The sequence below is a fragment of the Dipodomys merriami genome, unplaced genomic scaffold, assembly GCF_024711535.1.
Source record: "Dipodomys merriami isolate MVZ:Mamm:240054 unplaced genomic scaffold, mDipMer1.0.p SCAF_16, whole genome shotgun sequence".
Classification (NCBI taxonomy): Eukaryota; Metazoa; Chordata; class Mammalia; order Rodentia; family Heteromyidae; genus Dipodomys; species Dipodomys merriami.
The window spans coordinates 24,476,274-24,502,665 of record NW_027202937.1 but is presented as its reverse complement, the minus strand read 5'-3'; the positions used below and the strand labels follow the sequence as shown (position 1 = coordinate 24,502,665).

The window sequence follows — 26,392 nt, the reverse complement described above, 5'->3', positions numbered from 1 at the left end:
GTTTAGATTTGCAAGCTGGATGTTTCTAGAAGTGTCGTGTACACAAGTTTGCTGTTCCTCTTTCTATTTTGATGTGTCAGTTGCCACGGTGACATCGGGAAACCCTGATGGATTCCAGGTGCATGTGAGCTGCACATGTGAACTGCAGGGTTAAACTCAGGACCTCATGCTTGCTCAGCTTGCTTGCTCAACTAGCAGTCCACTCCTTGAGCTATAACTCTGGCATGACTGTTTGCTGACTATATTGCCCTGTCTGGCTTTAAATCTACATCCTCTGGATCTCAGCCTCTTAAGTAGCTAGGATTTCAGACATGAACCACTAGCCCCTGACTTTTCCTTTTTTTCCAGTTCTGGGCTTGAATTCAGGGCCTGGGTATTGTCACTGAGCTTTTTCAGCTCGAAGCTAGTGCTCTACCACTTGAGCCAAGCTCTGCTTCTGGCCTTTTGGGGTGGTTAATTGGAAATAAATATTCACACAGATTTCTTTGCCTAGGCTGGCTTTGAATCATGATCTTCAGACTCAGCCTCTTGAGAACTAGGGTTACAGGCATGACCATAGGCATGCTGCTATATGTGTGTATGTATATATACAGATATATGTATATATATATATATATATATATATACATATATATGTTAAGAACATTGGTCATCATTTACAAACTAGACATTAACCAATGGAAGTGTACAATCCCATAATTCCATAATTGTAGGGCATTTAGAGTTGTAAAACCACCTCCACAATCCAGAGGATTTTTGTTTTAATCTTTTTCTGTTTGATTCTTGAGCTAGCATCTCACTATGTGGCCCAGGCTGGCGTGAACTTTTGGTCCTCTCAAGTACTGAAACACAGTCCAGTTTTCTAACCAAAAAAATTCTCTCCAAAGCATTCCATGAGTGGTTTTTATACTGCCCCTTTCTGTCACAATTGGAAAATAGTGGATTGACTCTCACATTTTAAAACAGATTTTCTTATTTTAAAATCAGTCTTTATGTCGAAAACGAACTTTACAACTTTGGTGGGGGGGAGGAAGATTGGGGGGTGGGGAGAGGATAGGATGGGAAGGGGAAACAAAGGAGGAGGCTACAATGCTTGATAAGAAATGTACTCATTATCTTGCCCATGTAATTGTAACCCCTCTGTACAGTATTTTCACAATAAAAAAATAGACAGTGATCATTTAGAATGAAAACTCTGTAATAAAATCCGTGGATTGTGAATAGCCATTAAAGTCGTTTCGACAAAGAAAAAAAATCAGTCTTTACTGACTACTGTTCTTTTGTAAGAAAATAATGCCTTCCTAAACTGGGCATTATCTCATGCCTATAATCCTAGCTACTTGAGAGGCTGACATCTGAGGACCATGGTTTGAAGCCAGCCAAAGCAGACAAATTCATGAAACTCTTATGCCCAATTAACCAGCAAAAATCCAGCGTGGAGGTGTGGCTGAATAGAAAGCTAGCTGTGATTGAAAAAGCATACAGACAGCTAGAGGCCCTGGGTTCAAGCCCTGGTATCCAGCATACAGATAAAAGTAAATGTTTTCTTGCATGTCTTTGCTATCTATCCAACAATACATATTTTTCACTTCTTTTTGTTATATTTTCTAAAAGCAATAAATGATTCTGTACTGTTTATTTTTATTTCCTACCTCCCAAAGTCCCCCAGAGAAGCAGCTCCCCATGCAGCCTGGACTCTATTTACCTGGCTTCTCTTCCTACTTCAGGCAGGTGGCCATAGGAATCACACTGGTCTTCCTTGATGCCTCTTTCCTCCTGACTTCTTTGACTTTTCGTAATTTCTCCTCTTTCCATCCATTTCTACCTTCTCCCCCAGGCCAAATACAATACAGGGAAGGGAGAGAAGGACACAGAGCATTTCTCTGATTGGTGAAAAGGAAATAATGATGTTTTCTGTGTTTGTGGTTCAGTAGGAAGCAAAGTCAAATGGTTTGAGGTGTCCTATACCAGACAGCTCACTTAATTTCACTTTCTGGAGCAGTGGTGAACTTGACAATGGCCTTGATTGACTAAGTCTCTGGGAGAACATCTGAAGGGTTGGGGGACTCCTTTTAGCTCTGTTTCAGAGGCTTCAGTCCATTATAGCAGGGAAGTGGCTGTTCAATATGGCAGTCAGGAAGCAGAGCAGAGGCAGAACAGGGTTGGAACAAGATATTCCCTTCAAAGTGACCTACTTCCTCCAGCTAGTTCCCTCCTCCAGTTCCTACCATCTTCCAGTAGTCTATTCAGATTTTGAAAACCATCACTGGGCTGATCACAGCCAATGAACCATTGATTAGGTAAGAGTCCTCCTGATCTTCTAATCAGCTCTAGGAAAGTCCTGAAAGACTTGGCAAAGTTGTCATTTTAACTCAGAAATGGGTGGTAGAGGAGGGAGGGATAGTTTCCTATATAAAATGATTATGTTCTGTGCAATCTGATTTGTGTGTGTGTGTGTGTGTGTATGTATGTATGTATGTATGTGATATGCTGGAGAACAAATCCAGGGCCTTAAATATGCTAGGCAAATGCTTTACCGCTGAGCTCCATTCCTAGCCTATTTACTATAATTTTCAAAGAAAAGTATCAAGGAAATGGCATGCATGGGACAACAAACTCAAGACATACTCCCTGAGGCCCATTAGGAGTATTACTGTGGGAAAAAGAATATTCTAGAATCCCTAGTGTGCAAGGGAGTCTGGAATAATCTGTGCCACACAGCACTGCTCCTTCTTGTTTGAGGAGCTGTCCAACTGCAAGCCCATGCTGGCTCTCTCCTCTTGGACCTGGCTAACCTTGAACTTATCCCCCCCCCCCTTCCAAACATGCTTGTCAGACATTGACAGCATCTCCATTCATTCAAGACAGAAGGATGTCTTGACGCCTCTCATTTATGCATGCATTTGGCGCAGTTCTTACCTTCCATTAGCATCTGTGTGAGCACCTATTATATCATGAATGCATCCTTCATCTAAGTTGCCATTGTCCTCTGCCTGCTGTGACCTCAGATCAAGTAACTAGGTTTTGCTCCAGCCCGCCTGCCACACTCACGTGAGTGTCCGTCCATCTAAAACTCAGATCTGATTGTTTCTTTCCACTGAGCTTAGAATAGCATGGTCTGTGAAGGGCTGCACAGCCCCAACCTCCTCCTCTCCAGTCTTCTTTCAGATGTTCTCCATTTGGATGGTGAAAGCATCCGTAGCACCTTTCTTTCTGCTCTTCGATGGTACCATGATTCCTCCATGAGGAGCCACAGGTCAGCTCCTCTGTTCAGAGTATTTCCTCAGCTTTACCAAACAGCACTTTGCTGGGAAAAAAAAAAGATATATTTTTATCTATCATATCTCAGTTCAGTGATCTTCAGAAAAACCCATGACATCCCAATAAGGAATGATATTTGTCATGGGACCAAGCACTTTCCTTTTCCTTTTTTTTTTTTTTAATTGTTTTGTTGGTTACGGGACCTGAACCTAGGGCCTAAGCATTATCCTTGAGCCTCTTTGTGCTCTAGGCCAGCACTCTACCACTTGAGCCACAGTGCCGCTTCTAGTTGTTGGGTGGTTAATTGGAGATAAGAGTCTCACGGGGACATTTCTACCCAGGCTGGCTCTGAACCACAATCATCAGACCTCAGCCTCCTAAGTAGCTAGAATTTCAGACATGAGCCACAAGCACCCAGCTCATGCACTTACCTTTTAAGAGGACTTATTTTGGTTGGAGCATGTCTCCAGTAATAGTAATAGGATGACTGCCTATCAGTTGCAAAGGTCATGATTTCAAACCTCATACCACCACAAATGGGCAGACTTACCTCAGTAATTATAGGTTAGATAATTTTATTATTTGATGATGACTTGAGCCTTGGAAGCTGTAGACTGCTTGAGGGTCAGACGGTCCTTTAGTTGTCTCCAGTCCCTTTGAGCATGAGCAGTGGCTCCATTGTTATTCATGAGTGTGGTGGGACAGCCAGGTTCTGGAAAGCTGAGTGGTGGCCTGAGACCAGGCCCATTTAATTCACAGCTCATAGTCTTGGACCATCAAGCCCGGGATTCTGCCTGCCTTCCTGCAGCCACATCCTCATCACTATGTCTGTGGGTTGGGGAAGTTCTGGGAAACATTATATTCTTCCATTTATGTGGCTTAAGTACAGGATGGCAGAGCATCTCTTTCCATGTGGAGACGTAATGTCACCCAGAAGATCTGTAGCAATGTTTTGCTTAAAACCTGTGCTTTTCTCCTGCTATCCAGACCTTTCTCACTTTGCTGCCAGAATTTTCTCTGATCAAGCAGAGCATTTCAGCCACTACCCCCTGCCCCCTGCCCCCTGCCCCCCTGCCATAGTCCTGGTGCCCTTCTTCCAGTCTTCCTCTGCACTCCTCATGCCATCTCATGCCATTCTGTATAGCTCCTGATGCTCCTCCCACAGACAAGCTCCACCCAGTGTTTCCTCCACCCACCTTTACTTGTGGACTTTGGTCTGAACAACTCCACTGCGCTTCCTTCTGCGACTTGAAACTCATTCACAGGTGTCTGTTATTTTGTTCTATAAGCCATAGGTGAGTGCAACTGACCTGGCATTTGTTTTTTCTCTCTCATCCACCTAATTCATTCTCATTTAAGAAAGAGAACATAACTTTTTTCTTTTGGGGGTTTTTTTTTTTGTCATGGGGCTTGAACTCTGGGCCTAGCCGCTGTCCCTCAGCTCTTCAGCTCAAAGAGAGCACTCTACCACTTGAGCCACAGCGCCACTTCCGGTTTCCTAGTGGTTTATTAGTGATAAGAGTCTCACAGACTTTTCCTTCCCGGGCTGGCTTTGATCTGAGATTCTCAGATCTCAGCCTCCTGATCAGCTAGGATTACAGGCATGATCCACTGGTGCCTGGCTCTTTTTTTTTTTTTTTTATCATTTTTTCCAGTACTGAGAATTGAACCCAAGGCCTAGCACACATCACTCATTGCTCTATCCCAGCCCTTTTGTTTGATTTTTGAGACAGGGTCCTGATCATTTTGCCCAAGTTGGCCTTGAACTCTTCATCTTTCTGCACTTGCCTCCTGAGTAACTGGGATTGCAGGCTTGCCCAGCTTTGCCATTTTATAAATAATAGGTTCTCAAATATATCATCAGTGATCCTCAGTCTTGCTATATCTAAGGATAAGCCAGAGAGCTCTTTACCACAATTGAGGTGCCCGGTCCCATCTGTGGAACCACAATAGCTGGGCTGAGGCATCTGTATTTGCCCAGATGAGCAAAGTCACTTGACTCTGTCCCAGAGCTAGTGGGTGACAGGCTAAGAATCACCATCCCATGTTCCCTGTTTGTTTGTTTGTTTGTTTGTTTGTTTTTGGCTCTTATTCATAGTCTTTAGACTAAATTGTGTTTCCTGCAGAGATGTGTGTTTATCTGTATCTGAATTTGCATAGAGTGGTTCTTCTATTTTACAGTTGACTTCTACCCCCCTGAACAACTAGGCTTCTAAACGTTGTGGAAAGTCTCAGACCGACAAAAGCAACTAAAATAATCGGTCACAGCCCCATCCACAGTTTTGATCGGAGACTGAAATGAGGGCACTAAAGCAGCTCCGTCCCACTCCTAGCCCCAGGCTCCTGTGAGCTCTTCATGCTGCCACCACCACCTCCACCATCCCTGTGCTCCACTTCTGCCTCATTGGTCACTGTGGTGCCCACTGTTCCCAGAGGGAAGCCCCGCTCCCCTGCATCTGGCTCAGGTGCACAGCTAAGAGAAGCCATCCATTCCTCCCGTGGCTGCTCCCATGGGGAACCTGAGACAAGAAGGCCTGGGAGTGGGCACTATGATGAAGTCACCCACTGCCCCTCAGAGAGTCCCCAGAGCCCCAAAAGGACAATCCAAAGTGCTTTTCAAGAGCGACTGTAGCATTCATGCTTTTTAGTCATTGCAAATTCAGAAACTCCTCAGTGAATCTGAGCTAGCTCAGCCAAAAGCCAGTCCTGACACCAAGACAGGATCACCCTTGTGAAAATTCACCTGGCCTCGCAGGGAGCTCAGAGCAGAGGTCTGTGTCTTTCTCTGTAGTGATTCCACTCAGTAGCCTATGACTGGATTTCTCTGTGCTACAGCTTCCTCCACCATAAATCAGGGTTAATTCCAATTCAGTACATAGGCATACAATATAGGTAACTCAAAGACTAGTTTGAAGATGTAACAAAGTCATCAGATTATAAGGCTTATCTATGTGGGCACTGATGGACTGTATCTATAATCCTCCCTACTCAGGAGGCTGGGATCTGAGGATCTTAGTTTGAAGTCAACCTAGCCAGACAAATCCATTAGACTCTTAACTACAATTTAATAGCAAAAAGCTCAAAGTAGAAGTATGGCTTAAATGGTAGGACAGCCAAGTATGAGAAAGCAGAATGAGAGCACAAGGTCCTGAGTTCTAGCCTCAATATTGGCACACACACATACCCACACACACTACACACATACCCACACACACTACACACATACACACACACACACACACACACACACACACACACACACACACACACCATAGTAACAGAAACACATAATACATAGCTGGCACATATCATTAGTGAACCGTTAGGATGTTGATTTTATAGAATCTTATGTAAATATTAACTACAGTACCTATTAATATAAAGATCCTTTGGATAGAAAAAAGTAGTGTTGTTGTTACCTACTGACACCTGTGTCTCTGTCTTGCTTGTAGCTCTGGAGAGGAAGATCTCAATGAGACAAAGCAGAGAGGAGCTTATCAAGCGAGGGGTCTTGAAGGAAATCTATGATAAAGGTAAGAGACACTCCACAGACCACAGGCCCAGGAGCACACAGGGACTCTTCACCTACTTCTCAGCCTTGCATTTGTTTCTCTGCATAACTCCACTAGAACGCAAGGACTTAAAATCTGATGATTTAGGAGGAAAAAAAGAACGTAGCAAAGGGTGCCAACAGCACCAGGAAGGAGGGCTGTCCTTTCCCCTGCTTACACAAACCACAGGATGCTAAGAAAAATAGGCTGGCTTGAGGAATGATGGAGGGCTGATGTGTGAGTGCACAGCTGGAGTGAATGTAATTACTGAGGCTTGTGCCACCCCTGGGGGCTCCCCAAAATGCATGCTGAAAATCCACAAGATCTAGGACTTTCTTAATAGTTATTTTTTTTGTTTGTTTTGGTTTTGTCTCCCCTCCCCATACCTGGCATACAACAGAAAAAAAAAACTGAAGTGAAAAAATTATAACTATACACTTAGGATATTTTAAACAAAAATACTGACAGTGATTGAAATGTTCTGTGAATGTGTTGGCCAATGAACACCACCATGTGTCTTTTGCTTATTACTCTCTTTAAACAGGCATGTTTGCAATGGTTTAGGCATTATATTAGCAGTTCCTTATTCCTCCTTTCTGGGACCTTTGCTACCTGGAGAGGGAGAAGGAGAGAGAGAGGGAGAGGGAGAGGAAGAGGGTGTGTGCGTGTGTGTGTGTGTGTGTGTGTGTGTTACATTTGTGAGCTCTGACTACTATTTTCTTTCTTCTCTTTCTTCTTCCTCTCCTCTTTCTCCTATTCTGAGGGTGACACTGTCTCAAGTGTGTCACTGAAGTAATCTTATGGTCATCAGTACTGGCTGTCTGTGCCAGGTCTGTTGATTGTTGAAGACTGATGTTACTTGGAGGACCCAAGCATTATATTTTCTACTTGAAAGATACTGCATGGCTGGGCACAGGGACTTGCATTTATAATCCTAGCTAAACAGGAGGTATGAATAGGAAGTTACAGTCCATGTCCTCTCCCCGCTTCCAAAAAAGAGTGAAAAGGGATGAGGATGTGTAGCTCAAATGGTATATAATGCCAGTGTAGCCAATGCATGTCCCTGACTTTGTACCACAGTACCATCAAGATGCAAAATGATGGTCAAAAGGCTCCTGTCATTTCAATCATTTAGCCATTTTTACCATGCTTTTGTAGCTCTCCTGTGGGCCAGGTTTGGGCTCTGACACATAGAAGTGGTTTGAATTTCTAGATCTTGCTGCACCTGTGATTATCCTGTGAGTTTGGCTTCATTCCTCTGGTGCATCCTGCCTCATCTGTTGTTATCATGAAGCTTCCCAGTGGTATTTTTGAAGCATTCTCTCTTAGCACAAATTGCCAGCCCAAGATGCAAGTAGGAATCAGCTCAGCTCTTGTCTTGCCTTCGTGGTGAGAAATCCTAAAGGGATGCAAAGCAGCACTATTTCAACCTACATCCTATCATTGTCAGAGCCTCCTGGGCCCATGAGTCCCTGCGGTGAGCCACACGATCTACTTACATATGGGGAAAGCTATGGCAGAATATTACACCTTGATTGATTGAGCACTGCAGGAGAAAGCAATCTATAACTTTATCACTCTTCTCCAATATCTCCTTTCTACACAGTCCCCCAACTGTGTTTCCTCATAAGCTCCTTTCTCCATATTCATTCCCCAAGAGAGAAGGAAGATGTATGACTACAGGTATAATATTGTGTAATAAGCACCCACATGCTGCAATAAATATCATCACAGACCAAACCCTGTTCAGATCCAGTTAAATAATGCTTTCCCCTGCCTCCCTCCCTCCTTTTTTGTAGGTCTCTCTGAAAAACCTCAGGGATACCCTAGAGACTTGATTTTACTGTAGCATTCATTATTGTCATTATATCTAATCATCACAGAAGAGGGAAATACTGACAAGGTGGCTTCTTGACTTAAAAAAAACTATCCCAAGGTTGCTGGAGCAAACACCATATAGAAAGTTCTGCAGATTGGTAGTCAGAGGACATTCGTGAAGACTGCAGTCAGTAGTTACTGCAAATGAGCCCTACAAATGAATATAATGCAGACTCTAAAGGATAAGCATGATGATTGTGCTGCCATTCTTTTTTTGGGGGGAAGGGTCTGGTCGTGGGGCCTGAACTGTGGGCCTGGGCGCTGTCCCTCAGCTCTTCAGCTCAAGGCTAGCGCTGTACCGCTTGAGCCACAGTGCACTTCTGGCTTTTTTCTTTGTGCTTATGTGGTGCTGAGGAATCAAACCCAGGGTCTCATGCATGCAAGACAAGCGTTCTACCACTGAGCCACCTTCCCAGCCCCTGTGCTGCTATTCTTATCACTGGATTTTCCCGTGAAACCTCAATCCTATCACCACATCACTTGCTCCGTATGCTACAGGTATATCCAATTCAGATGAGTGTGTTTCCTACAAGGAGGAGATAGGGAGCGAAAGGAACCACTCTCTACTACCAACTGACAATGTGACAGCCCCTGCATGCCAGACAGAACTGTGCCCTTTGTGTAGCAGCCTGAAGTAATGTAATTGGGGCTGCTGCAACTCATCTAGAAGTTTCCATTGCAGCCTCCCTCCGCCTGGGGCAAGAGAGAGTCCCACATGAAGAGGAAGGAGGTCAGCAGAGGACATCTGTTTGCAGGAGGGAGGGTTGATAAAGTGCCCATGCACAATGTCACTTTCCAATATTAGAGATAGTATTGCACCCCAGACTATGAACTGCACTGGGGTGTTTTTCTTCCCCTTCAGTCAGGGGAGCATAACTTTTTGAAAGTATTAGTTCTCCTTATAAACACACACAGAAGCTAGATGTCAGGGGCTTGTGCCTTTAATCCTAGCTACTTGAGAGACTGAGATCTGAGGATCTCAGTTCAAAACCAGCCCAGGCAAAAAAGTCTGTGAGACTCTTATCTCCAATTAATTACCAGAAGTAGAGCTGTGGCTCAAGTGGTAGAGCACTTACCTTGAGCAAAAAAAACTCAGGGACAATACCTAATCCTGAGTTCAAGCCCAAGACTGACCCAAAAATAGAAAGAAAAAGAAAGGTAGTAGAAAATAATTTTTCATTTTTTTTTTTGTGTCCAGTCGTGGGGCCTGAACTCTGGGCCTGGGCGCTGTCCCTCAGCTCTTCAATTCAAGGTTAGCGCTCTACCACTTGAGCCACAGCACCACTTCTGGCTTTTTTCTTTTTGCTTATGTGGTGCTGAGGAATTGAACCCAGGGCCAGAGGCATGCAAGGCAATCGCTCTACCACTGAGCCACCTTCCCAGCCCAGAAAATAATTTTTCAAAGGTATTACAAGCAAATGGAGCTCGAAAGCCAGCAAGAACAACTCTTTTAAAAATTAACGAAAATGAAGAGTGATGGCCATTCCTCCACAGAGTGCAGTCCTCTGCGTGGACTCCAGTACTTAGTACTATGGACTTACCTACTATTCTCATTCATTTGGATCTTCTAAACAAACTCCTCTTTTAAAATGTAAATGTATCAAACTGAGACAGATGCAAAGAGGCTTAAACAGTAAAGTGACCAAGAAAGAATTATGACTAAGAATTCTCTTGAGCAACCCCAGGTTCTCAGAAAAGTACTGTCCCATGCAAGGAGAATTAATGAAGTTGTTATAGCAGTGAGTACTCCCTAGTACATGCATTGGTTCCTTGTATATGCAGAGAATCCATCAAGTGGCAGGTACCATTCTGCATGCCAGAAGTACTGCAAGGACAAGCTAGGAATCCTGGCTAATGCTCACAATCCTGGCAGATATGGTGGAGAAAAAGGGATGACTTTAGGTGCCACATGGAAGTATCATCTATCCAAGCCTGGAAATCCAGGGAAGATGTGTTGGAAGGAGCTGTCTCCTAGAGGAATTCCTCAGGGATGACAAGGAATTATCCTAGTGAAGATGAAAAGCAAGTATCCCAAGATGAAGGCTGGGCACAATAGGAGGGCACCATATTGAAAGTGAAAGAGAGAATGAATGTCCAACATGTCTTTTTGGTAAAGAGAGCCAGGACAGTTCTTATAGGCTAGAGAACTGTTCTCACTGCTTGTTCCTGTTCTTAAAAGAGGAGAGGAGCTCTAGTGAGGGGACACTGTGTATGATGAGATATACGGCCTCATTACTCTGCCCATAGGGAAGGATGACTTGGAAAGTGTCCAAGACATGTGTCAGGGAGATCAGCTAGCTGGTGGATTCCATGGTTCAGATGATGAGTAGAGAATGAGGAACATAGGCTTGGGGCAGGGACCAAGTTGAAGATACATAGGAGATAAACACAAGAGGGCTCTGGGATTGCTTAGATTTGGAGAAAGACATGAGGAAAGGAAAGCAGCAAGGCTGATTGGGCTTTGGGATTTGGGCTTGAACAGCTGGGGGAGAACCAATCTAGGGGGTATTCACTGTGTTGGGAGCCCAAGAGAAGTGAAGTTAGTACACACAGTATTGAGATAATTTGGCTCCATTGGTTTTGAGCTATGCAAGTGTCTAAATAGATCACTCATTGGACAGATGCAAAGCTCCAGAGGGAGTTCTGTGCTGGACATAGTTTAGCATCGTCTGTGCATATGTGGTGAAGCCAGATAAGTGACTATCTTTCAGAAAGCGTAGAATAAGAAAATAGGTGATAGTGGGAGAAAATACCCCAGAACCCCAATATTTAATGTTCTGAATGTTAACTAAAGTAACCTAGGTAGTCAGAGGCTGAGATGTGATGGTCCCAGTTCAAAGCCAGCCTGAGCAGTGAAGTCCTGAGACTTAAGTAACAATAAAGCTGGATATAGAGTGCCAAGTGGTAGAGTGCCAGTCTTGAGTGAAAAAAAAAGCTCAGTGACTAATGCCCAGCCCCCTGAGTTAAAGCCCAGGGACTAGCACACACAGATACACTCACAAAGTAATCTGTGAATTAAAAGAACCCTCAGAGACTGAGAAGAGGCCAAAGAAGATGGCAGTAAACTACATAGCATTATGGGAACCAAGGTAAGAGACTCTGGCTCACTGGGGGAAATGGTCCACAAATGTCAAATGTATGAGGGAAAAATAAGGAGCATGAAGTGCCCTTTCAAGTATTTTTCTGCTGTGTAATTGTAGCATACAGTTCAGTTACCTGTGAAGTCAATGTGCAGTCAGCAGGCTGTAAGTAAAGATGTTCTGCCTACAGGACATAAAAAAATTAACTCAGAGATACTGAAGCAATGGGAAAATTTGGAACACTGACAAAGCCCATAACTTTAGTTTATTTGTCCTCTACGGTAGATGTCTTGAGCCAGTGTTTACTTTGTTTGTGCTTAGTTAATATTCATAACATGAGAGAAGGAATGAATGTCACATAATGATAGGAAAATAGTAGGATTGGTTAATTCATCAGTTACTTGACATAGTTCATGGGTACCATCCTCAAGTTATTAACTACTCATGATCACAAGATGGCTGCAGCAATTCTAGCATCATGTGTCTGCATCACAGTTCCCACAGTAGGGGGAGAGGGCTATATCTTCTTGCTATCTCAATCTAGTAACAAGAAAACCCTGCTCTTCATTCACAAGAGTGCTTACTGATAAACCCTAGCTATTTGTTCCCCCTTACTTTTGACAAATGCTTTCATAACTCTCTTAAGTATTACAACTACTTCCAAAGCACCACGGCCTGGTGAGTTCCCTTTGGAAGACCTGCTAGGTGTTGTCAGCCGCCAGGCTATTATCCCCTATGAACTCAGAGCAGGGTATCACTGGCCACTCACAAGCACCTGGTCTCGGACGCTCCATCCAACCACTGACTCACACTGGTTCATCATGGAATGGCCAACCAAATGATGGGAGGGTAGTAAATAATAAAAGGAAAGCTGCCTGTAGCTTACCAACACGTTCCTGACTTCCTACTTTTGCCAAGGACTTAGAGTTAGACATGTCCACTCAACATTGGGCCTTGAGCCTTACAGAAATATCTACAAGATGGCGGTACTCATATAAGAGTTCTAAGCTGGGTCTGGTCCCTGGTGTCTCATTTCCTGTGTGTGGAAGGCAGGGAATATGTTTTCCTCTCTCTAGAATTCTGCTTCCTGGCTGAACATAAACCCCAGGTAGCAGAGTCATGCTTTCCTATAACCATTCCCCCCCGCCCTTGTAGTTCTGGCCCCCTCAAACTGCTTGATTGAAGGTATCTTGTCACGACCTAGTGGTCCTCTGGGGATGCTGTCAGATGATGAACTCGCAACTCCAACTGGCACTTCAGGATTATCAGAGGATAAAAGTCCATAATCCAATCTGGACTCAGACCATTACCCACCTAATGTAGGAGTTCAAGAGTCGTGAGCTTTTTTCTTCCCACACATGAACCCTGTCCTGCCCCTGGCCCTCCTCTCATCTGCCACCCCCTGCTGGATCCTCCCCACTCTCTCTAAATGCACTCGGGGGTAGCTGAAGTCCCACCACGGAAGTGTCAGAACTTCTCCCCCTCCCAAGGCTGTGTCTGCCACCCACCCAGTTTTGTGTTGCTCAGGGGTCCTGCCATACACACACACACCCTGAAGCTCCCCCTTCTCCTGGGCTTCAGGCTTCCACCCCAGCATCTTCTCCCATAATCCTTTGCACGCCACCCACCCTCTGAGCCAGCTGAGGAGTGTCATTTAACTCTGCGGTTGCAAAAACACATTTGCTTTTGCCAACAACATGAGACTATTGCTAGGAATTTCTCAAATCTACTTTCTAATCACTTTATGGCAGTGAAGAGCATGTCTTCTCATAGGCACTGGTCAGAACAGTAGCCACTAGTCATGGATGGTCATGGAGCATTTGAAGTGGGATAAATCTGACTGATAAACTATAGTTTAAACCCTAGCCACCTTGAATAACTACTGTATGCAGTGACCAGGCCCATTTCAAGAGCTCAGCTGGAACAACAGTGCTGCTTAAACTTGGAAATAGCTAGTCCCTACTATCCACACCCCTCTCCAACCATTAAGGAGTATTTTAAATCTTGGGATCTTCTTTCAGCTGGATTACCCCAGTAATGATTTTCTTAAGCCCCTTTCACAATGATAGTGTGACACGCAGTCTGTCCTATTGCAAGGGACAGACACTGATATGCAGTTCATTTCATATTCATTCACTGTCCCAGTTGCATGTTTGATATCAAAACATCCATAAATAGCAAGTTTCTTTCAGCTATACATTTTGGAGCAGAGTCACTATTCAGAAATAGTGGTCAGAACACCCGTAGCTTATCAGAATAGATACAGGCAGACCAATCAATGCCCTCGGTGTGAAATTTGCTGAAGAAGCATTATCCAGGACTGAACCAGACACCTCTGACAGGTAGATGTCACTTTTTGACTTTGTCAAGTCAAGGCAGCAGGTGCCAAGACAGAAAAGAATGCAGACTACGTGTGTGTGTGTGTGTGTGTGTGTGTGTGTGTGTGTGTGTGTGTGTGTGTGTGTGTGTGTGTGTGTGTGTGTGTGTGTGTGTGTGTGTGTGTGTGTGTGTGTGTGTGTGTGTGTGTGTGTGTGTGTGTAGAGGGGGGTGGGTCTGTGGACCACAAAGTGTAGCTCAAAGCAGCAAAGACTGATAAATGCAACAGGAAATAGCCACAGGAAATGTAGCTGAAGCCAGCTGTCCAAGGTCAATGTCTTTGTCACTTTTGTGATGGGAAGTCACAGGCACTTACAGTTACTATTTTAGGCAAAGGCCTCTGAACAAGAGAGAAAAGACTACTAAAATCAAAGGATGATTTAAGTCCACAGTAATAGCTACAACTTTTTTTTTAAGTGAAGGATTTTCCAATTCAAAAACGTGTCATTCCTCCCCATGGGTAAAATCACATGAGTATCACAAAATCAATGAAATTTTGAGATTGAATATATTTGGCATAGATCTTCAAGGCAGTGAGCTTAAAAGATTGTATGAGTCTCAAAGACATCTTCATCATGTGTAAAGAGCCTGTCATTCTCACAACGTTCTTCCTGTAGACAGCTTGTTCTACCAACCCAGAGACTTCTGGCTGCAGATAGAGAGAAAATATTAAAAGTTCTCTGACTGTGAGTTCTAAAAATATAGGATACTTGGTTCTGTGAAATCCTGCATGTGTATTCACATCCTGATGGAACCCAGACACTCTGAAACAGATTCACACAGAACACACACACATGCACTAACACACACACACACACACACACACACACACACACACACACATGCATGCATGCACACACATGCAATACCAAAATGATTTTTCCTCATTGGAAACAAAAATGTACCTGAAAGGCTACCACCATTTTTCATTCATTTGTTCTTTTGTATATTTATTTTTTAAATTAGTATTATTAAGGAGATATACAGAGGGATTCTAGTTATGTAAGTCAGGTAATAAGTACATTTCTTTTTGGAAAATCATCCCTTCCCTCTCTCTCTCCCAGATTTTCCCTCCTGTACCTCCACCCACAAGCTGTATAGCACATTTTCAACATAGCATCTAGTGAGTACCCCTGCTGCATCTGTTTACCCTTTGTCCCTCCACTTCTCTTTTCTTAAATAACATAAGATTGACATGGGGTTTGTGTATGTGTGGGTTTTTTAGGGGGAGGGGGAGGTTGTTTGTTTTGTTGGTCATGGGACCTGAACTCTGGGCCTGGACTGTGTCCCTCAGCTCTCCAGCTCAAGGCTAGCACTCTACCACTTGAGCCACCGCATCACTTCCAGCTTTTTCTGCTTTTATGGTGCTGAGGAATTGAACCCAGGGCCTCATGCATGCAAAGCAAACACTCTACCACTGAGCCACCTTCCCACCTATTGCCATGTTTCTTAAGTGTTTAGGAATCAATACGATTGCCATGTTTTTTAAGTGTTTAGGAATCAAACAACAAGAATATCCATGAAGAAATATGCAGTGTTTCATCAGAATGTATTGCTTCTCTTCCTTAATTACCACTTTGTTTAATCACATGTACTCCCAGGTATATTGAAGAAAACATCTCTTATCGAAGTTGAAAAATGCCAGAGAGCCATTTTCTACTTCTTAGGTTTCAAGTTTTGAGTTCTTTTTGGGAAATTCTTAGATGAGTTCTTTCTTAACTCATTCCTGCTTGTGGTATCATTTTGTAGACGAAGGAGGTGCTGGTGACTTTGACTCCAGTGATATAAAAGCTTATTGGAACTGACCAGCCTTGCAAAGCTCTGTGGCTAGTTGCTAATATGATACTTTCATGGGCTGCAAGCGATGACTATGCCCTCTTAATTAGTAGGGGTGTTTTCCTACTGTAGTACTGAAAATGCATCAATATGAATGAATAAGTGAGTGAGTGAATGAATGAATGAATTAGACTGGACAAAGTCTCTATATCATGGCTCATTGATTTTTATCCTCTAAGACATCACTATAATCTAGTGTCATTTCCACAGAAGACACTTTACATATTCTTGATATGCCACCCTGTTTGCTCATTGAGCGTCTGGGAAGCTAAAATGAGTGCTCCCAACACACTAAGCAGCAGCTCTTTTCTCAGAGGAAAAAAAGATACTTGCATCCTTGGATGAATCTTGACAAGGCTAATTATTTGCCTTAACATTGGTGGCTTCCCTTTTTAATTGTACTTTAATTATTGCCCTTGGTGATCATCAGTAACTTAATATGTGTTTGATTTTTTTTTTTGCAAGTGTAAATTCTACACATTTTCATCACCAGGAAAGATTCAGTTTAGTTAAACGTTTCTACATAGTCTAAAATGGTCATGAAACACTGTAATTTCTCTTGACAATGGGAGCTAAATGTAAGTGTTGATTTCATTATATTCATTATTTTCTGCTACAAGGTCAAATATTTAACAGAATTTATTACAACTGCATGGGTATTGTGTGTGTGTGTGTGTGTGTGTGTGTGTGTGTGTGTGTGTGTGTTTGTGTGTTGTTCCTGTGTTGTATTTTTTGTTTTGATTTTTTTTGGTTTTTGAGATAGGACCTCTCTGTAGCAACCAACCTAGCCTGAACTTTTGATTTCCTGCTCCTCCTGAATGCTAGGATTATAAGAGTGTGTTCTATGCTTTTATGTCTTATTTATAGAGAATTGCTATATTGTTTTGCCACCCTTGAAGCATTTAAATTTTGAGATAAGTTGCCAATGTTATGGATGGGTGGGTGCATGTGCATAGGTAGAGAAGGAGATCTAAACATACACCTTGCATGTAGTAAATTCTGAAATATTGTTTCAGGAGTTCTTACCATTCCTGTCATGAACAGAATGTACAACATAGTATTGACAATAAAGATATTCCAGAATCATTTATTTTTGCATTCCTTTCTTCCTCCCCAGATTTCTGCTGCATGCAAGGGCTTTTATTTAAGAACTACCAACCTCTAGATCTACATTAAAACTTTACTTATCAACTTTGGCAGGTGCTGGTGGCTCACACTTATCTGTAATCCTAGCTACTCAAAGACTGAGATCTGAGCATCACAGTTAAAAGCAGCCTGGGCAGAAAACTCAGACTCTTATCTACACTTAACATCCCAAAAAGCCAGAAATGGGAGCTGTAGTTCAAGTGGTAGAGCACTGGCTTTGAATTAAAAAGCTTAAGTCCTAGGACTAGCACCTAATACTCTCTGTCTCTCTGTCTCTCTCTCTCCCTCTTCCTCTCCCTCCCTCCCTCTCTCTATGTCATTCTCTTTCTCTGCCCAAAAAAATCCCATTTATCCATTTGTTTACTTCCCATTTCTTGCTGCAGTATGTCCAAATAGATAAGACAATCAAGAAAAACAAAACCACCTATAAAATGCTTGGCTGTTTTAGCTCACATGTTATTTCAGGCTGATTGGCAAGTCTAGAGGAGAAAAGAAGCTTCTTCTCCTCTCTCCCAGCACCTCATGCAGAACATTGACCTGAAAGGAGGTTGGACATGTATCAAATGAATACCAGGAAGTTGGTACTGGAGATGTTTAGCAGGGTGGCAAAGGGGAAGAGGGGAGATGGATGAAGAGAAGAAGAGTGGGAAGAGAATGCAGGCATGGTATTCATGAAACCAGGAAAATTGCAGGGATGGATGAGGTTAGTGGGAATAGAGGAGAGGAACAAAAGGGATGATGTTGATCAAGATGCACTGTACTCAGAAACTGACATGTTGAGTTGTTACTCTTGTTCAACTAAAGATAATAAAAATATGATCAAAAATAAAGACCAAGGTTGAACCCCCCCCCCAAAAAATGCAGTTACTCCTCCACTCCCATCCCCCAGCCAAAGGTCAGAAAGGTTAAAGAGCTCATTGTCAGCTAGTGATGACAGGGACAGTAGCAGCAGAGGTTATCACCCATTGTGCCTGCTGCTTCTCCCCTCTCACCTGGCTCTCTGGGAATAAGTTGCAGGTGCTCGCCAACACACCTCTTCTGATTAAGAGTAGGGTTTCTCAGGAGAATATGGCTCCTCACTGTCACCTGTTGGTGGCTCCCTCTATTTCTTTTTACCCAAGATGGAGAAAGTATCCTCTTCCAGTGACTCTCCAGATTGCTACAGTTTTTGAGGAGCCTACTGGGTTCATTTTGGTTGTTTTTTGTTTTTGTTTTGGTTTTTTTTAACACCACTCAGTTTCTAAAGCATTTAAGAAAGGAGACAAATGGGAGATCCAAATGGTTACCAATTTGGAGGAAGTTGCTAATGGGCCTGATAATCCTACTCCTCATCCTTATCGCCTCCCATCAGCCCATCAGGTGAAAAGGTGTGAGGGCTGAGTTAACTGACCTGTGGTGGGAAGGAAAGGATAGTTTGGTCCTCCTCCCATTGCAGAATAAGGCACCAGTGGCTGCACATTGGCCATGGTCTAACTGTACAAAGTCAGGAACTGAACAAAAATCAGGATCATGTAGAGAAGCAAGGAAGTGAGGAAGGGGTTTTCCTCTCTAACATAAACTGTTGTTTTTTCTTTTCTCACTTAATAAGGCAGCCCGTAATTCCTTTGTATTTTTTAAATAAAACAAATATATGCATCTTTATAGAGCAAAATGTTAATGATGGTTCAACTGCTTCCATCTCACCAAATTCCTTCAGAACTCTGCCAGGGCACACAAAGATTTCATTCTGATGTCTTCATCATTGATATGTGCATATTGTTCTACATTCCTACTGTTGTGCTTGACAGGACTGCAAACACATCTTCAATGTATCAGTATCACCCACACGGTCATTTCATTTGCATTTCTCTCATTTCCATCTTCCAAGTGACACTTAGAACTTGATTTTTATTTACCTGAACAAGCACTCATCCTACTTTAGAATATTCTGTTCTTTTACTAGCTATATTTAGCTCCTATTTTTTCCTTTATGCTGCTTTTCGTCTTCCTCTTGGTGTACCCTGTTACTTTTTGCAAATTAAAAAAGTCAGAAAGTTTTATAGGTAAGTCAAAATTATCCATCTGGCTTCTCCCTTGTGCAGCCTAAATTAACAATTAGTAGTTGTTTCTACTGTTCTCTTTTTTGATATTTCTATTTATTTTCCTTTGCACTTCTATATTTAGCTTTTTGGTATATTTAAAATTTAAAGAAATAATTGCCCAATATATGGATGTAAATACAATATTTTTCTTTATACTCATATTCAACTGCTGTTTATCCAGTAAGGATTTCTTGTCCCATGAGAAATATATTTTTAGGCATACTTTTTTAATAAACCACAATTTGTATCTTAGAAAATCAGAGTCAAAGCTGGGCGTTGGTGGCTCACCCCTGTAATCCTAGCTACTCAGGAGACTGAGATCTGAAGATCGCGGTTCAAAGCTAGCCCGGGCAGGAAAGACCGTGAGACTCCTATCTCCAATAAACCATCAGAAAACTGGAAGTGGCACTGTAGCTCAAGTGGTAGAGCGCTCGCCTTGAGCTGAAGAGCTGAGGGACAGCGCCCAGGCCCAGAGTTCAAGCCCCACGACCGACAAAAAAAAAAAAAAGAAAAAGAAAAGAAAAAAAAAGAAAATCAGAGTCAATGGTGAACTTAACTTTATTAAATCATTTTTATTTTCAGAGTTAGAATGGACCATTTTATCTTAAATCGTAAAAGACCACAAACTGCATATCCTCAAAGCAAAATGTCTGTTTTTCACGTAACTTGGGAGTTGAAAAAATTCTACCTGTTATTATGTAAGTGTCCAGGAGAATCTAAAGGAATTTCTGTTACCATTTTCCATGGTGATATTCATCTATAACTAACAACTTCAACTAAATGTATGCTTTAATAAAATCAATTGGATCAGAAGCTGATGTTGATTATACTGAATAAAGGGAGTATCCCTGCATTAGTCAGCTTCCCATGACTGTAACAAAATACTGGAGACCATTAACTTATAAGGGGAAAAGTTTATTTTGATTCACAATTTTGGAGGCTCCAGCCCAAGATCCATAGACCCACTGCTTTGACCTCTGGTGGGCATGTCCAGATAGCAGTAGTGAGTGCACATACCAAAGCAAACTGTTTACATTGTGGACCAAGATGAAGAGAGAAGAAGAAAGCAGGGGGCCACAGACCTATTTCAGGACACACCCAATGACCTAAAGACTTCCCTCTAGGCCCCACCTTCTAAAAGCTTACAGAGTCTCCCAGCAGCGCCATCTGTAGACCAAGCTTTTAACGCCTGGGCCTTTGTAGGCCATTCAACATCCAAACCATTCTAAACCTTAAAGCAAAGCAAATGATAAACAGCAAACAATTTTTACCCTCCACCCCACCAAATATTTGGAATACAGTCACAATGGTAATGTCCTGTAGAGGTACACTTCCTAAAGATAACAACATAAATGTGTCTTCTAAGCCAAAAATCTGACTAAACCTTCAATTTTTTTTTTTAGGACATGGTTTCTATATATCGTGAGTGTATATTTCTACCTTTTTTCACCATTTACATTGTTTTTCTGCTTCTCAGGGATTCTTATTCTACTTTTCCTAACTCTCACACCTGCTAGCTCAAGCTGACTCTTCTCTAGTCTACAATACTTCATGATAGCCTGTCCATTTCTCTTTACCCAAGGTGCATCTGTCTTCTGCTTAACATTCTGCCTAATGCCTGAGAAGAACCAGCAGGGATGCTGGCTCTGGAGAGATCCAACAGAATGGTAGTTTCCGCATGAATTATAAGGAGCCAATAGCAAACCTTGCCCTTCCTCACAAGATGGAGGAAACTGTAAGAGTTGGTGATTTCAGATATGTGGTTAATGACAATAGTCTCTCAACAAGTATTTGTCAATTGAGTGAATTCAGTCCTTTCTCTACTCTCCTCACCCTCCTTTATTTGTTATTAACCTGACCCAACCAACATCTTCATTCCTAAGTGTCACAGAAGGAGGAGAGTAAGACTGGTGCAAGTTCTACAGCTACATTTATACCTGACAGAAGCCTATAGCTTTCAATGTCTCATCACTTAAAATTCACAATGTTCTGCACCAACTTCTGCATACCATTCTCTGCCACTTCTGTCATCTGATTCTACCTTGTTAGACATGTCATCTTGTGTCTGGCTCACATTGGGTTTTTTTTTTCCACTTCACCTGACTGCTCTTTTCAGCCTAGTTGTTCATGTTTCTCTTTCTCTCCCTCCTCCCTACCTCCCTCCCCCTTCTCTTTTCCTTCCTTCCTTCCTTCCTTCCTTCCTTCCTTCCTTCCTTCCTTCCTTCCTTCCAGGTTAAGTATGACTATGTAGTCCAAGCTAGCCTTACAATCCTCCTGCCTCCTGTTGGAGGTATGCATTACCACACCTAGCTCTTTATTTTTTCTAAGTTGATATCTGACTCTGTTTCCCAGGGTGGCAGTGAATTTGAGGGCTCAAGCCATCCTCCTGCCTCAGCCTCCCAAAGGGATTACAAGGGCATGCCACTATGCATAGGTTGGTATCTATTTTTTTTTGCCAAGTTTACTTCCAGGCTTCATATTTAGAAAACTCAACGTCCTGCCGCTTGCCATTTCTTTAGCTTAAAGCAACCTTCTCTCTTCCGTATTAGCATCAGCCAGCATTTCTTATCCTGTGCTTCATCAGGCAAGACACCATTGTCATTCCAGGTTCTCTTCTCTCAGATGCTTAACTCTTAATTCAGTGATTCTCTAAGTGTGAGAATCCAGCTACTTGATAAACAAGCATGTTCTTGATTGCCATTCCAGGCCTACAGGGTCAGAAACTCTGGAGGTAGAGGCTAGTCATCTGGGTTCTAGCTACCTTTTAGGGCATTGTGATGTACACCAGGCTTACCTACTGCCTCAAACCATCTAGTTTCCTCGCCTGCATTCTGCTTTCCTCCTGTTCATACTTTTACTAGTTTGAGTGGGAAACCAATGATTGAAGATCATTGTGAGCCATTCACACAGACAATTGTTTTTAGTGTCCTGATTTCTTTTTTTTAATTTAAATTTAATTGTAAAGGTGATGTGCAGAGGGGTTACAGTTACATGTCAGGTAATGAGTGTATTTCTTGTTGAACAGTGTTGCCCCCTCCTTCATTTTCCCCCACTCTTTCTCCCCAACTCCCCTTTTCCCCAAAGTAGTATAGTTTATTTCCAACATGGGGTCTAGTAAGTATCACTGTTGAATTGGTTCATACTTTGTCCCACTGTTTCTTTCATTCCCCTTCCCTTCCCCAAATCAGATAAACTTATATACAAGACAAATCAAAAACAGTGCCAATGGGGAATAGACAAAAGGGAGGGGGGACAAGAAAGAAAAATAAATAAATAACTTGGAGTTCATTTCAATAAAGCACCATTTTATATGGTTATACAACACATAGCTATTGAGCCATTTTGGTTCTCTCCTAAAAATATACTCCTTTGTTCTCACTGTGCAATGCTTAGAGTGCTGTTTAATTAATCATGTCCAAGTGTAATTATTTGTCTTTTACTATCCAGTGGATTAACTTGTAGAGTTATAAATATATTCTAGTTATTACAAATGAGGGAAAGCATGCGGCTGATGTTTCTTTGGGCCTGGCTTACTTTGCTTAATAACTTTTTATGTCTTCCCATTTCCTTATGAATGGGGCAATATCATTCTTTCTGATGGAAGAATAGAATTCCACTATGTATATATACCACATCTTCTTGATCCATTCATCCACTGAGGGGCATCTAGGTTGATTCCATATCTTAGCTATGGTCAATAATGTTGAAATGAACATGGTTGTGCTGGTGGCATTAGTGCAGGCTGGTTTGTGGTCATTTGGGTAAATGCCTAGGAGTGAGATTGCTGGGTCATAGGGAAGCTCTATGTTTAGGTTTTTGAGGAACCTCCATATTGCTTTCCAGAGTAGTTGAATTTTACATTCCCACCAACAGTGTAGTAGTATTCCCTTGAAGCCATATCCCCACCAGCATCTGTTATTATCAAGAAAACAAATAATAACAATTTTTATTTTTATTACTTTTTATTTTTTAATATTTTTATTGTAAAGATACTGTACAGAGGGGTTACAGTTACATGAGTAAGGTAATGAGTACATTTCCTATCGAGCATTGCTACCCCTCCTTTGTTTTTCCCCTACTATCCCTTCCCTCCCCACCTCCCCAACTCCCCCCTCCCTCCCACCAGAAGTTGTGAAGCTGTAAAGTTTGTTTTCAACATAGTGTCTTGTACTTCTCATTAACAGACAATTTTTAAGTGCTATGAAACATCAAAGCAATTTCCATCATTCAGTGAATTCTCTCATCCATAATAAAATAAGATGGTGATGACCTCATAGTTGCAGGGACTCATAACTTGTAAGCCTCATCTTAATTTTGGTACAGAGTCTTCCTGGGGACAAGTGTGCCAGAATTCATTTCTCAAAAAAGGCAAACTTTGAAATGCTTTCAAAGATACTGATAAAACACTAATAGGAAAAGGATGTACATGGGACTCATAATAGTCTTTCAATTAATAAAGTTTGGAATCACCAAGCATTAGGAATTCCCAGCTAATTTTATAGCATGATGTTAAGTATGTGGAAACAGTTAGTTACACTGTTTCATTTGTGTGTCTGTATGTTTTAAAATATCATAATAAAAAATTTTAATCTTACTTAAAAGTGGCAACATTGTTGTACCAAAATCAAATGGCTCTTCTTTTTGTCACCACCATATTGACTATAAATGAGATTAATGATGGATTTGTTATACTTATTGAATGGCTTTTATTTTTACTGAGTGTGTATGTGTGTGCATGCATGTATATGTATGTACACAGATGGAGTGATGGGTGCATGGGGGGAAGAAAGAAAGGCCATGTAAACCAAAAACCCTTTAAAAAAAACCATCTTATGAGATCCATTTTTATGCCACTAGATTTTAGAATATTAATACATAAGATTTGACTTGTTGGAATTTGGTTTAGGATAAATAAAGTGGAGAGAATTCTAGTTGCAGAAAATTCTCTATACAAGAAGATGGTCCTCCTGATATTTTTTTTCATGATAGTATAAAATATTGGGAAGTCCTAGCTGGGCATTGGTGGCTCACTCCTCTAATCCTTGCTACTCAAGAGGCTGAGATCTGAGGATCACAGTTCAAAACCAGCCTGGGCAGGAAAGGCTGTGAGACTCTTATCTCCAATAAACCACACAAAAAACCGGAAGTGGTGCTATGGCTCAAGTGGTAGAGCACTTGCCTTGAGCTGAAGGGCTGAGAGACAGCGCCCAAGCCCAGAGTTCAAGCCCCACAACCAACCAAAAAATAAAAATAAAAATAATATATATACATACATACATATGGAAGTCCTTTGTGACCAATCATAGGGAAATAGCACAGTAAGTATTTCTACACTCATCTACTATAATCATCAAGATGATGGTTAGGCAAGTTATGCTTAAAATAGTAAGAAAAATCAGCACATATTTGACACATAGTAAGATTACAACCATGAAAATAATTTACAGAGGAAAAAAACTTGTTTTTATTAGCTAAGGTGGCTATGTGATCACCATCTTCCTTCTCTACCTCATTTTTATTTTTTCAATGGGAATCTCCAGCAGTTAGAAAAATGGAAGTCCCACAGTGAATCCCTCTCCCAAGTGGCATGAGCCTGTGAGACCAAGCAAAGGTCTCTTTAATTCTATAGGGAACTTCATTTTTTGAGCACAAGAGAAGTAAGCAGCATCTCTTTTTGGTTCCTAGCAAAATTTTTCACTGTAAATCAGATGCATTGACAAAAACTGAGTCATAGATGGAGTCAAAGAAATCCACATGCAAGTGCATCTTTGTTACCAATGGCACTTTTGCCTGGCACTTTCAACTGTTAACATGGTGGTGATCATTGAAGTACATCTTTGTCCCCCCCTTCCCCCCAGAGAAGTAGGACTTGGCATTAGCTCTGTGATCCCCCACCCCTGGCCTCAGGTTGTCTTATCCAGGAGCGTGAATAGACTTGGAACATCAAGAGCCAAAGTGGTTCTTCTACAGATGTAGTCTGCTGAATGGCAGCTGTGTCATTGTCCCACCCACTGGGAACTCTGAGCCCAGCTACTTCCTACAACATCAGTTTGACCATGATAAATAAAAATCACATTAAGAGGACTGGAGGCCATCAAAAATGATACCTTAACACATCAAATCCCTTTCCATCCCACCCTTGGCACATCCACAGCCTTGCCACTACACTTGTTCTCTTATGAATGTAAGCATGTTGATGACCTCAATTACAATAACTTTTATGATAATCCTGGGCATGCACAAAGGTTGAATGAAAAGAAAAAATCCAACCCAGTATTCAAATTGGCCAGTGCTTTCTCTTGTCTGATATAGATGATTTGAGGCAACAGAGAGGATACTTCTTATGTTCTTTATGTTTATAGAAAATTCAGGTCCTATATTCTATGTCCTTGAATCATATACTATTTCAAGCCTATTGATAGATTACTCTGGCGAACATACTTTTTATTGGACCAGTTCTAATGGGGTATGCTAGAGTTATACACCACCCAAAGCATTATTGTATAAAATCAAACTTTGAATGGAACCCTGGAAAAGCAAGGCACTAACCTCGGTGCTACCACACTGTTTCATTTTTATCAGTCATCTTTATTCTGGAGCTAAGTTAGATAATTGCTCTGCTGGTTTCTTTGTTTGGGAGTAGACATAACTCTGTCTTTCATCTGTATATTTATTCACTGGACTTGAACAGCTTTTAGTCCTCTTTAAAAATTAATTTGACTTTAATATCTAGTTATCTAAGACTCCCCAGAGCTAAGATGAAATCACACTGAGGGAATTTTGATCTGACAAATGGCCATTATACCGAAGCCTTTGATCCTCTGCTGTGGTGTCAGTTCACAGCCCTTGTGCAGCTGAGCTGTAAGCCAGATCAAAGTGGGCATGATTAATGGTCAGTACCAGGAGAATCTTGGCACTTCCCAAAAGCCATAGGTTGCTGCACCTATTGGGTAGAGATTAGAGCTTCTTAAATGTGTATCCTACTAGAGAGATTGGATGAGAGTGGAGGTAAACAGGAGATGGAATGATGTTTTGCCTGGGACCCTGCTGTATGATGGTTTCACTTCTTGTTAAGCAACATGAAGCCCTTTGCAACCTAAGGTTGACATTCTCCCTCTTGATTTCAGTCTCTGCTACCTGCTGGCTATTTGGCTTTTTAAACATTAAGAGAAAAGCTGAGGAA

At 41.9% G+C, this 26,392-nt stretch overlaps 1 protein-coding gene across 8 annotated transcripts in view; it reads left to right on the top strand.

Annotated features, from left to right (window-relative positions):
• Nucleotides 1-26,392, top strand: part of Phactr1 (phosphatase and actin regulator 1) — a 434,482-nt gene that overhangs the window by 335,233 nt on the left and 72,857 nt on the right. For all 8 annotated transcript variants that reach the window (XM_070024551.1, XM_070024552.1, XM_070024555.1 and 5 more), the window contains one exon: nt 6,714-6,794. In XM_070024551.1, the coding sequence (XP_069880652.1) occupies nt 6,714-6,794 (81 nt within the window). The remainder of the gene's footprint in view (nt 1-6,713; nt 6,795-26,392) is intronic.